Source organism: Schistocerca americana, chromosome 4 (genome assembly GCF_021461395.2).
Source record: "Schistocerca americana isolate TAMUIC-IGC-003095 chromosome 4, iqSchAmer2.1, whole genome shotgun sequence".
NCBI classification, from domain to species: domain Eukaryota; kingdom Metazoa; phylum Arthropoda; class Insecta; order Orthoptera; family Acrididae; genus Schistocerca; species Schistocerca americana.
Genome location: NC_060122.1, coordinates 241,319,361 through 241,334,895, shown reverse-complemented (window position 1 = coordinate 241,334,895; position 15,535 = coordinate 241,319,361). Strand labels below are relative to the sequence as shown.

The 15,535-nt window shown below is 38.3% G+C and overlaps 1 protein-coding gene across 1 annotated transcript in view; it reads left to right on the top strand.

The window, feature by feature from the left end:
• The window catches only part of LOC124613376 (peptide transporter family 1-like), a 189,164-nt gene that overhangs the window by 20,435 nt on the left and 153,194 nt on the right, over positions 1-15,535 (top strand). Inside the window, exon 3 of the mRNA XM_047142077.1 lies at positions 11,160-11,232. Within this exon, the coding sequence (XP_046998033.1) occupies positions 11,160-11,232 (73 nt within the window). The remainder of the gene's footprint in view (positions 1-11,159; positions 11,233-15,535) is intronic.

Here is a 15,535-nt window from a genome sequence, read left to right as displayed (position 1 = left end):
GACTGCTTTTATTTGTACAGCGTGGTGAAAACTATCAGTTTTCACGTATCATTCAGTGTGTGTCAGTTTCCTGTACTCTGAATGACATCGTTGGCCTCCTGCTGTCCTCTTAACTAAAGGATCCAAGAACAGTAGCTTGCCATCCTTCTCCATCTCAGTGATAGACTTAATGTTGGGATGGACATCATTTGTGTGTCTGATGGACTGCTGCAGTGTATTTTAACCTTGAGGGCATATCAGGAAGGTGCCATCAGCGTACCTTAGGAAATAACATGGCTGCAATGCAACGCTGCAGAGTTCAGAGCCTGCTCTTCAAAGTGCTCCATGGAGAAATTCATGACTGTGGGATACAGTGGTGTTACCATTGCTATGCCATCTGCCATTTCATCATATACACCTTGGTACAGGAAGTGTGTTGTTGTTAGAACATGACAGAACACTTGATGATTCCAGGTGGAAACTGTTGGGCCAAAAGATTCATTGTGTCTTATATTGGCACCCTCATAAGAAGTGTGTCTGCAGCTTGTAGTCTCGCGGTCGTGTTCTCACTTCTCGAGCATGGGGTCCCGGGTTTGATTCCTGATCGGGTCAGGGATTTTCGCCTTCCTCGAGATGACTGGGTGTTTGTGTTATCCTCATCATTTCATCAACATTCATGAAAGTGGCGAGTTTGGACTGAGCAAAAATTGGAAATTTGTACGGGCACTGATAACTGCACAGTTGAGTGTTCCACAAACCAAACATCATCATCATCGTCGTCATCATCAGAAGTGACACAACGTCCAGACTAATCTCTGTTCACTATGTTGCTTTGTCTTATTTTTATTTTCTTCAGTGTTTCAACAACAGTCTATGAGTTTACAACATGGTGTCCACAATGTCCCACCTTTGGCACTAATAATCCTGCCAAAGAAGATATTAATCAGACATGCTGCGACAAAAGTCTCTGAAGACACATTAGGCTGACTGCTGGTCAATTTGTTACCACAGCATTTATTTGGCTTTCACATTTGTTGGCTTCACCAGCTCACAACCAGACTGCCACCTTTCAACCTAATCTGGACCTTTGGACCTTAGTCTGTGCTACAGATCAGTCTGTTGCCACTATTTCTTGGGGGGGGGGGGGGGGGGGGGGAGAGTTCAATACCAAACTGTAACCAAAAGATGGATGCATTGACAACAGCATCTACAGAAAATCTACTCACATTAGTCTGTATGTGCTCACCATAAACCATTATCATCCATCACAAGAAGCACACTGTGATACAGATGTTGGTACATAATGCAATCACTCTTGATTGATATCAGATGCTGATAACTTACCCCATGTAGTGAGCCACCCTTGCACGATATTCAGGATAAACGGCTACAATGCTCACCAAATAAATGAAGTGATCCAACGTAAGATTCAGAATAAGACCACTGATGTGGAGCAGCAAAAGAATTTTCATTTTTGCTATTCTATGGATCCATGTCAGGTAAGATAAGCACCTGCTGAGAGAGAGAAAATCAGATTGATATTCATGCCTCTGTCATAACTGAGCAATTACTGATGTCAGTTAATGGTGAAACAGGTCTTCAGAACAACTAGGGTTAAATAAAAATGGTACAGGTGCAGCCAATCGCCAATCTTACATCGAATAAAGAGTGCACATTGTACAACAGTGCAGGAAAGAGTATGAGAGATTTTAATGCTTATGATCCCATGAAATTCTTTTTTATCTGGGCATGCTCTGGAAAATGGTCATTGAATCGAAACTGCCAAAACTTCTGTCATGGCTCACAATCACGGCTGCTGCAACAGCATAGTTAAAGAAGCCACTGAAATAAAAATCACTGGCAACACTTTTAATAGAGAAAGCAGTCTACAGCTTAGTGCAGGGTGGAATCCAGTGATTACAAGTGGAAAGTGCAGGAATTGAATGTGAAGTCAACTTATGCCTATGTACAATGATACTGCGAGCAGCAGTGATGTTTCATCAGGCAGCTAGAGTGTACAAGAGCATAATATTAGCCTATTAGCAATAATTCTTCTTGATGGCCAAGGAGTGCTTGGTCAAAGGCGCATGGTGTTCTTAACCATTCGATTTGACTGGAAGCCTGAGAAGATTTTATTCAAAATATAGTTCTGATAACATTGTAAGAACTACTGACTTAGATTTTCAGTACATTAAATACTGAATAGCTCAGCATTCTGTACAAGGACTCTACTTCCTATTCTGTACCATAAATTATATGCCACTTGTCATAGCCTAGGTGATTGTATATGCTGATGACACATCTGTAATAGCAGCTACATCTACCTCTATACTCTGCAAACCACTGTGAGCTGCATGGAAAATGGTATGTCCGATTGTACCAGTTATTAGAGTTTCTTCCTGTTCCTGTACAGTAATTATTCTGATCTTATCCTCATGATGCCTATTTGAGTGACATGTGGGGGATTGTAGTATATTCCTAAAGTCATCATTTAAAGCCGATTCTTGAAACTTGGTTAACAGACTTTCTCAGGATAGTTTACGTCAATCTTGAAGAGTCTTACAGTTAAGTTCCTTTGGTATGTCTGTGAGACTCTCCCACAGATCAGACAAACCTGTGACCATTTGTGCTGCCCTCTGTGTATGTTCAATATCCCCAGTGAGTCCTTTTTGGTATGGATCCCACACACTTAAGTAATATTCTAGAACTGGTCACACAAATGATTTGTAAGCAATCTCCTCTGTAGACTGATTGCACTTCGCCAATGTTCAGCCAATAAACTGAAGACTACCACCTGCTTTGTCCAACTGACTCTATGTGATCATTCCATTTCATATCCCTACAAAGCGTTAGACTCAGGTATTTATATGAGTTGGCTGATTCCAACAGTGACTCATTGATGTTACAGGGTACTATGTTTGCTCATTTTGTGAAGTGAACAGTTTTACATTTTGAACATTTTAAGCAAGTCACCAGTCTTTTCACCACTTTAAAGTCTTATCAAGATATAAATGAATATTTATCCAGATTCCTTCAGATAGTGCTTCAGTATAGACAACTATGTCATCTGCAAGAAGCCTGATTTTATTGTTAATACTGTCTGCAAGGTCATTAATATACAACCTGAACAGCAAGGGTCCCAACACACTCCCTGGGGCACACCTGAAATTACTTTTACATCTGACTACGAATCTCCATCCAAGATAACAGTTGTCAATCCAAACTCTCTTAAATAACTGGGAAGGAAAGCATGTGAGAACATGAAAATGGCAAAAGGCTGTCCAGAGAAAACAATATATATTCATACATGGAGATAAAAACGGATAACATTCCAAAAGGTGCAAATACCCATTAAACAGAGATTTTTGTGAATATAACACCAGGTCTAGAGAAAATTATTATAAACACAGTAAAAGACTAAAAATTACTGATAGAGAACCTGTAACTTCAAGGAACATATTTTACAGCTGACTTCTATCCAACATAGAGCATGTATTATTCTTAATCATTTTTAAAAATAAGTTAAAAAATACCAAATATATGAACATCTGCTTAGCTCAAAAGCAGGAACAACAGTCTCCATAAACCCGGTGGCAATAGTTGGGGATCATCAGCAGGCACTGTTTGATTAAAATGGATCTGAGCACTATGGGACTTGACATCTGAGGTCATCAGTCCCCTAGAACTTAGAACTACTTAAGCCTAACTAACCTAAGGACATCACACACATCCATGCCTGAGGCAGGATTCGAACATGCGACAGTAGTGGTTGCGCGGTTCCAGACTGAAGTGCCTAGAACCGCTCAGCCACAGTGGCCGGCTACTGTTTGAGTATCGGCACTTGGCCGGGTACACTCAACAGCTGAGTACTGTGCTTAAGGGCGCCTACACTTGGGGGGGGGGGGGGAGGCAAGGGGACACATCTCTGCCCCCCTGCCCCCCCCCCCCCTTTCCAGCTCTCAGGAAAAGATAAAAAACATAGTGAAGTCAGGTGCTTCCCTTTCAAGGAAATGATTTAAAAGCTGCACATTTTATCAGGGTTGTAACTGGTACTTTTTTTTTGGCTACTTGCAGGCTGCCATTTGTTTTTTAAAATATTAAAAATCTCCCCCCCCCCCCCCCCCCCCCCAATCAGGCTCCCTCCCCCTTCCACACTTCCACCTCCCTACCTCCTACAAACTATCATATGGGCACCCTAATCTGTGCACATGTCTGGCTTAATGTTCCACATGCAGAAAAGGTAGAGGTACAACATAATGAAGCCATGTGCATTCTTAGTGCCCAGTCAATACAATATACTCCTACATGATTAAGATCAAGACATCCCACTCACACTGCAATCAGGACTCTTACATGCCATTGATGAATGGAAACACTATTGGAAACAAAACTGTCCTTTACAATGCCAGAAACTGCCCAGTGTACAGAAGAAACGCCTCTGAATTTGACCAGCCTCGGGCAATTTGGTCTACTCTGATCCACACCTGAATGGGCCATGTGCGATGTGGAGACATTCTCGGACAAATTTTCATCACCATCTTGTAATTGTGCTGTGGAATGACAGGCAGTTGCTCATGTGATATCAAAATGTTACGCATGTAATTACAAGGGTTCTTTTGAGGATATCATATCAGCAACGAGTGGTGTGATAAAATACACGAAAGACCGTGATATCCATCTATATCTGTTGTCATTTATTTTATTCTCGATAGCTATGTTTGAATTTTATCATGTAGTAACTTAATGACCTTTGTATATGTATTGCCATATGATAAATAATAAGTAAATGTGAAATCTAAAATTCTACATATAGTATTTTAATTTCAAGATGCCCATGTGCCCTCAGGTTGTAAGTAGAATATATGTAGTTACACCATTCATTCACATGAGCAAGCACACCTCATGCATACATGACCACAAACTCCAACAGTTTGGACCAGAATGAAACTGTCACATGGAATGAAGCAGCAATCTGGCAGGGAGTGGGCAAGGGGAAGGGATAGCAATGTGCAGGTGGGTGGAGAGAAGAACACTGTCTGGCAGAGTGTGGAGGGACCAGACTACCAACAAGTCCAGCGTCTGGAGGCTGCGAGGCAGGGAGATGGGGGAAAACAAAACAGAAAAGGAAGTGAGTGAGGAAAGATTGGATGGAGGGTGTGGGAACATTATGTTACCATAGGTTGAGGCTGCATAATTTTGGGATTGGAGAATGTACTGTTCCCACTCCCGAAATGGTCCCGGCCTCAGCCTAAGGTAACATACTGTTCTCACACCCTCTGTCCATCACTACATCCCTATTCTTGTCTCCCACCTTCTTTGTGAGTCACCTTCTGCCAGCACACCATCCCATCTTTCCCTGCTCCTCTCCTTTCTTACTCTGATTTCCTCATCTCCCTGCCTCACAGCCTCCTGACACTGCAACTGTTGACAGTCTAATTTCCTGCACGCTCCACCAGACAGCGCTCCTCTCTTCCTCCCCATACACTACTATCCATTCCCTTTCTCCAGCCCCTCCAGACTGCTTCCATTCATGTGACAGTTGTATTCTGGTCTGAGCACGTGGAGTTGGCGGTCATGCGTGCGTGGGTGTGCTTGCTTGTGTGAATGAAGGAATTTTTCTCGAAACCATCAAGAATATCAGTAATTTGAGTTTTTACTGCATTTACTGTAGACAAACCCAGCCTAAAATCAAAGGGTGAAGAGGGAATCATATTGAAATCTTCAAAAAAGCTGCAAAGTTGCAATTTAATGTAACATTTTGTTCCATTATATTTGGGAGGAATATTGGATGGCATCTTCCAAATCTGTTTTTATGTTGTTTTGTATAAATTGGGATAACAATAGAGTCTTAAGTACCTCAGGAAATTTTCCAGCCTAAAAAGTGTTATTGTTCAGAAAGGTTAGAGGGGCAACAATAATGTCAGTTACTTGTGTCAAGATGATGACTGAGATGCCACAGAGATCTTCACTGTAAGAGCTATGTAAGTTTGTGACCACTTTGTGTATATACACTTCAGCCATGTTTTTCAGACAGCATTATAGTAATGATAATGCTAATGATCTTGCTATTGACTATTCTACTTACTAAAACAGACACGCACAAATTTTAGACCAGTAATTATGTTGGTGAAAGATGTGATTGAAATTTGATTATACTTCACTGTGTGCATTATGGCTAATGTATTAGCACTGATGTATGGTGTCAGTACAAATAAATAAGAACACACTGTTGTGTTAAAGACTGAAGCATTTATGTTTTTCAGATTTCACAATAGCCACACATTTCACGAGTACCTCCAGGGAAAGAAAAGGTGTCACCAATTTCTGTTTATGTACAGAGACTTAAAACAGGCTCACCAAAATATGAGTGCAAACGACTAATATTCTTTGAGCTTAAGGAAAAATTTTATAAACATAAATGTGGGAGAAAAATTGAACATAAAAAGTAAAAGCAGTTTTAGTTGTAATGGAAAGCATCTTGATAAAGAAGTAAAAGAGAAACAACTAGTCTGTATTATTCTGGAATGGTGCAACCTCAGTATGACTAAGGGAAATGTATGTGACGCAGATGGATGATGTAATTACATAATTTTGACAAAATTAAAATAAACATGAATTATTTCCTTAATATTTTAGAATTATGTAATGCACAATTACCCTGGGAAATAGATATGTAAAAGTCACTGAGGAACACATTTACAGTGCAGCTATAAATCATACACGTTTACACTGGTTCACAGCAGAATTTTTTGCAGAAACCAAAGTAGACAGCTCTTATTGATTTTGATCCTGTGAACATGAATTTCACGATTAAAATTATCTCCAGTTCAGGATTACAAGGAAGTTGGGCTTTATATTTCATATATATTGCTGCCATAGTTGATAGGATATTTACATTAATTGAACTTACCTTGTTTATTTGCTCCATTTCTTTGCCTTTCTCATGTGAGTAGTCTCTGGAGCAGCTCTCTGTACCATCTAGCAGAAATCACCCAACTTAACAGTAGACTGTCAATGTCCTGGTGAAACTGTTCACTGTGCTTGTTGCTGAAGGCACTACAGTGCTTAGGAAACACATTGAGGTGGGAGCAAACAAAGTTCATCATTAGGGTTGTGTTGTAGCCATGACCTTCTAAGCATGAATGAGTTTGTCCACAAGGTCCCAGTAATTTTCAGCTCTGCACTCAAAGTGTGTGTCCCCCAACAATTGACTTACCTATGGCTTAATATATATCCCATTTGTGATCTTCTCTCTGCTGAGCCATGGAAACTTCTTACACACATAATGAAATGCTGCTTCATTACTGTGCATGCGCTTAACTAATGCTGTCAGGAGTTGCAACTTAATGCACAGTGGTGAAACAGCAATTTTGTTCAGATCGCTGGATGTTCTTCAGCAATATTTTTTGCCCCAGGCACTAAAGCTGTTCTTGGAGGCCACTCCATCTGTGTGTAGTGTTTTTCTCTTGTGCAACTGTTCCACTCAAGTAATACCAATACCTAATGTAACACCCCTGCAAACCCAACAGCATCACAGTGACTTTCAAATCTCCACTTACCATCTATTCATGATTATAGTAATTAACACAGTTTCCAATGGATTTCCTTTAGCTAAGGCAGCATATGCAACAGGAATGAATTGCCTTTCATTACTATTGTGTAACAGTATTGACATCAGGCTTGTTTTTGAGCCATCTATAAGGAGTGTCCACTTGTATGGTTTTGTATATGATGTTTAGGTCTTCCAGCAAACCGTCATTATCACCACAGAATGTAATGTCACCTTCATTACTGAAATGGCACTCAGCTTTTTTCTGATACTTCAAAACATAGTCTACTTACTGCGTCAGTGAGGAGATTGCACTGCTGCAGTCATGAGGCCAAGAGCTTGATTTTACATTTTGGAAGATCTAAATTCCTAATCATATCAGGTGATGATGTTGGTGTAAATGAAGGATTAGTGTCACTGGCAGATGATTGCATCTTTTTGGATGTATGTGTCATTTCAGCATCATCATTATCACTGCTTGATGGTGGTTCGTGTGGAGGAACAGGAACTGGCAGTCCTTTGTCTTGAGGCAGGGGGCAAATGACATACGGTGCATCAGGGTATTGAAGATTCCTCTTTCTCTTGGTACTGAATCCTTTCCCAAGGGAGGTACCAGTGAACAAACAAAGCAAATAACATGCAGCCATGACAAATTTATTAAAAACTGCCATAAATTCAAGAACATTGACATTAATAAATTCTGTTTAGACCAGCATCTAGAAGCATGTGCAACAGAAGTAGAGTTCCATAACAGATCCTATATAATAGTAACTATTTACCGAGCACCTGCAGGAAATTATAATCTATTCATAAATCATCTAGAAGCTCTTTTGGGTTATTTAACAGGAAGAAACAAAGAAATTTTGATTGCTGGTGACTTTAATACAGATTTTCTAATGCAATCTTCCAGTAAACATTTACTGCAGTTAGTAATATTGTCTTTCAATCTAACTCACACTGTAAGCTTTCCAACTAGGATCACTAAATCCTCAAGGACATTTTTATAGACAAATCAAAGGAACAAAATCATATCATAAAACCTGTAGGCCTAATAAATGGACTATCAGATCATGACATGCAGCTCCTTGTTTGAGATGTAAATTCTGAGCAGATTATCAAGACTGCTAAGTCTGAGTACAGGAGAGTAGTCAGTCAACCAAAAATTGAGTGTTTTAGAAAACTGCTCAAAGATATGAACTGGAAAGACGTTTATAGTGCCCATGACATGAATGAAAAATATAATACATTCATGAACAATGTCAGTACCATGTTTGAAAACTGTTTTCCTCTAAAAGTTACTCAAATTAAACAGAAGTCTATAATAAAACCATGGATTACACAAGGAATAAAGATATCCTGTAAGACAAAAAGGAAAATGTATCTGTCGACCAAGAATAGCTCCAATACTGATGATTTAGCTAAATACAAGGAATACTGTAAAATATTAAAAAAAGTAATTCAGACATCTAAACAAATGCACTGCGAGAAGAAGATAGCAATGTCAGGGAACAAAATAAAAACAATATGGGATATAGTGAAAGAGGAGACTGATAGAACCAGAAAGGAACAGGAGCAAATAGTATTAAGGGTAGATGACACATTATTAACCGATGGGCATAGTGTGGCAAATCTATTTAACAAGTACTTTATATCTGTTACTGACAGAATGGGATTGTCAGGATCAGTAAATAATGCCCTTGAACATCTGAAACTAGCCTTTACAAATAGCTTCAGCTACATGAATTTGTCACTCACTTCACCAAAAGAAATAACTTCCATAATAAAATCTTTGAAAACAAAGCATTCTAGTCGTTACGATGAAATATCAACAAAGTTAATTAAGGCATGTTCTTGTGAATTTAGTACAATTCTAAGTTACTTGTGTAACCAATCAATTATAACTGGGACATTTCCTGACTGGCTAAAATATGCAGATGTTAAGCCTCTACTCAAGAAAGGGGATAAAGAGATACCATCAAACTACAGACCAATTTCACTTTTGCCAGCATTCTCAAAAATTTTAGAAAAAGTAATGTACAGGCAGCATCAAGAACACAGTTTGGATTTCTGAAGGGTTCTGATATCGAGAAGGCTATTTACACCTACAGTGAAAATGTATTTAATTCATTAAATAACAAATTAGAAGCAGCAGGTATTTTCTGTGATTTGTCAAAGGCATTTGATTGTGTGAACCACATCCTTTTAAATAAATTAGAATCCTATGGTGTCACGGGCAGTGCTGCAAAGTGGTTCAAGTCATACCTAGCTAACAGGAAACAGAGGGTGTCAGTACAAGGGACTAGTGAATTAAGTCATCAGTCATCATCAGAATGGGAAGAAATTACATGTGGTGTCCCACAAGGATCCATCTTAGGGCCATTCTTTTTTCTTGTGTACATTAATGATCTATCATCAGTTACACTGCCAGAAGCATAGTTCGTTTTGTTTGCAGATGACTCAAGTATTGCAATAAATAGTATGTCGAGTGTTGCTCTAGAAAGCTAATGATATTTTCATGGATATTAATAAATGGTTTAAAGCCAACTCATTGACATTAAACTTTGAAAAGACTCACTACATGCAATTCAGAACATGTAAGAGGTTTCCACCCAGCATATGCATAAAGTATGAAGAAGAGCAGATAGAAGAGGTTGACAGTCTTAAATTCCTGGGATTACAACTTGATAATAAATTCAGGTGAGAGGAGCACACCACAGAACTGCAGAAACGCCTTAACAAATCTGTATTTGCAATTCGAGTGTTAGCAGACATAGGCGACATAAAAATGAAAAAGCTTGCATACTTTGCCTACTTTCATTCCATAATGTCATATGGTATAATATTTTGGGGTAACTCTTCAAGTCAAACAAAAGTTTTCAGAGTCCAAAAGTGTGTAATACGTATTATTTGTGGAGTAAAGTCACGAACGTCATGTAGAAACCTCTTCAAAGAACTGGGTATACTAACCACTGCCTCTCAGTATATTTACTCCTTAATGAAATTTGTCCTAAATAATATATCTCTTTTTCCAACAAACAGCTCAGTTCATACATACAATACCAGGAACAAAAATGATCTGCACAAAGTCTTAAAAGCACTTACTTTAGTTCAAAAAGGGGTCCACTACTCAGGAACACTCATCTTCAATAATTTCCCAGCAAACATAAAAAATTTAGTTACAAATAAAGATCAAAACTAAATTGCATGTGGTTTCTATATTCGACAATGCTCATGTGACTGTATAGTGCACAAATAATTCTCTGTTGCTAAATTGTACTGGAAATGTCCATCTCACACATGGCAGAGGAACCCTCATCACAATACCTTTGCTCTTATAGAGTCCCGTAAGTGTGGCTGTGAGACATACACTTTCTTTACTTGTAACCCTGGGCTGGGAGACAGTTTTAACCTTGATATTCATGTTCAGTGCATCTAAATCTATAAATCTTGGCTACTTTTGTTTCTGTAGAAAATTTCTGCACCGTGTTACAGAAAACACATAGCCCCCCCCCCCCCCCCCCCCCCACACACACACACAAACACTTTCTAAAGTATGGTTAGGCGGCATTGTATTGTAGAAATTATTTTTAAAACTAGGAACCATGTATAATTTAGATTCCTGTCTCTTTAGGAACTTCCAAAGGCTGTGTACCTCCTCATTGGTGCAGAATTTTGTGAAAGATTTTCCTTTTGTGGCATAAGAAGTAAGTACTGCAACCAAATTTATCTGTCATTCCCTTAATATGTGATGCTTCTTAATTTTGGCAGTAGCTATTTTTTCTACCTATTTCTGAAATGTAATTCTTGTAATGGAGGATTAACATGAGAAGGAATGTTAAGCAAATAAATAATTATTGACATGCATTATCAAGTATTTCTTAAATAAAAATTAACTATTTATGTGAATCCATAAAAATGAATTGTAGATGTTTATTTATCTACCAAAGTATTTAAGACACTGAACTGTTTTTGAAACAAAAAGAAGGAGCTAACAGCAGGATGTAAAAATTATTTGTACTGGCTTTAATCCATACATATTATAAAAATGAATATGTGTGTGTGTGTGTGTGTGTGTGTGTGTGAGAGAGAGAGAGAGAGAGAGAGAGAGAGAGAGAGAGAGAGAGTGCATGTGTTAGACATTTGCTAAACCTCTGGACTGATTTCAACCAGATGTGGTACACATGTCCTTTACTGCCTTTACTATCAGGCAACAATTGCTATGTGGCTAAGATCCACCTATCCAACACAGTTCAGGAGTATGACATCATAAACACTGAGATGCGTGAAAAACTGCTGCATTGTGCAGGATGTTGAAATTTGCTATTCCTTTGCTGCTAACTCTATTCGTAACATTTTTGCTGACAGTATGCACATATGCTGCTGAATGTACTTGCACAAATATATCATTGTACGACATATAATCCAAGAGATATGATGTCATAAACTCTGAGGTGTGTGAAAAATTGCCTCAAAATACGTTTAATTTTTACTACTTTGACACTCGTACAGTCGAGACTAATTAAGGAAATCCCTGACACCTGGAAGCACTTTTGGCAGCCTTTAGCTGTGAAGTGCAAACAATTTTACATGGAAACCACAGTCGTCTGTAGAGCTATGAAAAGGCATTGTCATAGAGATGTTTACAAAATCGTGTTGTAGACACGTGAAGCAATTGTGCCCATATAGAAACTGTCTGGGATCATGTTTTTTAATTTGGATACTGTAGTTAGACACTTGTATGTTATGCATATGTCTTTGTACAGCTGTCTCATAATTTCAAAGATGTGTTCACGAATAAATGGAAATGCATTTTTTTCGATACTTCACTACAAATTCGGTTCATTATTTGTTTTTATTTCCAATAGAAAACTGGCAAAATGAATACCTGGGCAATGCTGGGTTTATCAGTTACTATATTTTATATTAGTCAATCAGACAGAGATATAGCAACTAGGTTAGCTGAACATGAAAGCAGCTTGAGATTGAAGAATTCTGACTCCATAGTTGCTGGGCATTTACTGAGTGAGAGCTACAGCTACCAGCCACAGTCCCCTGACCTTCTTTTAGCTAACAAAGTTCAAAAACGTAATTTTTGGAAGCCTAGGATATAAGTAAACATCTAACACACAGTGATGATTTAATGTTAAGTGAGTAAACATGGCTCAAAACTTCCCCTCTTCTAAATTTCTCTGAAGCCTCACATTTCTTTAGTTCTTCCTGCACTAGGTGTTCGGTATATCTTGTTTTTTATTGTATGTACATCTTCGCTACTGTAAGAAAATGGCTTAGTTTACAAATTTCCTGTTATTACAATTGTCAGTTCTATCTTTTCCTCTGTTCCTGCATCACCTTCCATAGGATCGTCCAGCTTTTCTTCAATACTCTTGTCTGTATTAATTCTGTTTTAACAGCAACAAAATAACTGTTGCGACCTACATCTATTTGGACTTGCTTACTGTATTCATCCTTTGGACTTTTTCTACAATTTTTGCACCTCCCCCCCCCCCCCCCCCCCCCCTCCAATTCACACACACACACTCACACACGCACACACACACACACACACACACACACACACACACACACACACACACACACACACACACTTTTTCCTCTAACTTGTGATTCCTTCATGTTTCAGGATTTGTCCTATTAATTTATCCCCTCTTTTAGTTAAGTTGTGTCATAAATTTCTTGTTTCCCAAACGTGATTCAGTATCTTATATTAGTTACTTGATCTACCCATCTAATCTTCGGCATTACGTAAAATGAGGGAAAAGCAACCATTGGCCTGGATGGACTGATGTGTGGATCATAGAAACACACAACAGAAAACCATATTCGCTCTAGCTTTTGAGCTCTTTTTCTAATAAAAGTACTCATATTCACACAACCACACAGGCTCCAAATGTACACTCCCACAGCTGCAGGAGCTACATTTTGGTGTCTGTGAGGTTGTGTGTGTGAATATATGAACATTAACAAGAAAAATAGAGTGTGAACTTTTACTAGAAAAAGAGCACGAGCTTAAGAGCTAGTACAAATACCATTTTCTGTTAAGTGTCTGTGTTTCCACACATCAGTCCACTAAGGTGGGTTTCCCTCATTTTATTTATTGTTCCATCCAGGAATTTCCTAATCTTCAGCATTCTTCTGCAGCACCATATTTCAGAAGCTTCTATTCTTCTCTTATATGAGCTGCTTAGCATCCACTGTTCATTTCTGTACAAGGCTACACTTTAGGCAAATACATTCAGAAAAAAATTTACTAACATTTGAATTATGTTAGATGCTAGCAAATTCCTTTTTCAGGAATGATTTTTGTAATGTTGCCAGCTGGTATTTTATATCTTCTCTGTGTTGGCCATCATCAGTTATCTTGGTGCCCAAATAGATAAACTCATCTGCTACTTATAGCATCGTATTTCCTAGTCTAATTTCTTCAGCATCACCTAATTTAATTTAAGTACATTCCATTGTTATACTCATGGTGGTGATCTTCTTACAACCTCTTTTTAGGACACTGTCCATTCCTTCAGTTCATGTGCCAAGTCCTGTGGTGTGTGACAGAATGACAATGTCACTGGCAAACCTCCAAGTTTTAATTTTTTCTCTCTGAACTTAAATTCCCTTTCCTAATTTCTCCTTTGTTTACTTTACTGCTCACTCGGTGTATGGACTGAATACTGTCAGGGATAGACTACAACAACCCTGTCTTACTGCCTTCTCAACTACTGCTTTCCTTTCATGTCCTTCAACCCATATAACTCGAAACTGGTTACTCTACAAATTGTAAGTAAGTTTTTGCTTCATGCATTTCATCTCCTTTACCTTCAGAATTTGAAAGAGTAGTTCAGTCAACATTGTCAGTCAACATTGTCAAAAGCTTCCTCAAAATCTATAGATAAACTCATCTGCTACTTATAGCATCGTATTTCCTAGTCTAATTTCTTCAGCATCACCTAATTTAATTTAAGTACATTCCATTGTTATACTCATGGTGGTGATCTTCTTACAACCTCTTTTTAGGACACTGTCCATTCCTTCAGTTCATGTGCCAAGTCCTGTGGTGTGTGACAGAATGACAATGTCACTGGCAAACCTCCAAGTTTTAATTTTTTCTCTCTGAACTTAAATTCCCTTTCCTAATTTCTCCTTTGTTTACTTTACTGCTCACTCGGTGTATGGACTGAATACTGTCAGGGATAGACTACAACAACCCTGTCTTACTGCCTTCTCAACTACTGCTTTCCTTTCATGTCCTTCAACCCATATAACTCGAAACTGGTTACTCTACAAATTGTAAGTAAGTTTTTGCTTCATGCATTTCATCTCCTTTACCTTCAGAATTTGAAAGAGTAGTTCAGTCAACATTGTCAGTCAACATTGTCAAAAGCTTCCTCAAAATCTACAATTGCTATAATTATAGATTTTCTGTTCTTGACCTATCTTCTGAGATAAGTCGTAAGATCTGTATTGATTCCTGGATCCCACCCTTCACTTCTCTGGAAACCCAAACTGATCTTTCTCGAGGTCAGCTTTTAGCAGTTTTTCCATTATTTTGTAAATAATTTGTGTTGGTGTCTTGCAAACATGACTTAATAAATTTATAGTTAGCTTCTGCAACTGCAGGGCCAGTTTAAGACTAAAGGGACTCAAGGCACTGTTGGGATGCCATATAGAGATGGAAAGAGTGTCATCAATGGCACCCATGAGCAGTGGTGTAGCGTGGTTGTAAAGGTTGGGGAGACTCTACATTTATTATAGTTAGACAAAATAGTACAATAAACAATAATTTAAACAAATGAAACAAAATGCATCAAATAAAAAAACAAGAACTACTACTACTACTATACTACTACTACTACCACCACTACTGCCGCCACTAATAATAATAATAATAATAATAATAATAATAATAATAATAACTAACTTGTTCAAGAAACAATGACAAATTTGTAGAATTCCAGCAGCAAGAGAAGAAGCTCTCACATTTTCTTGTGTACA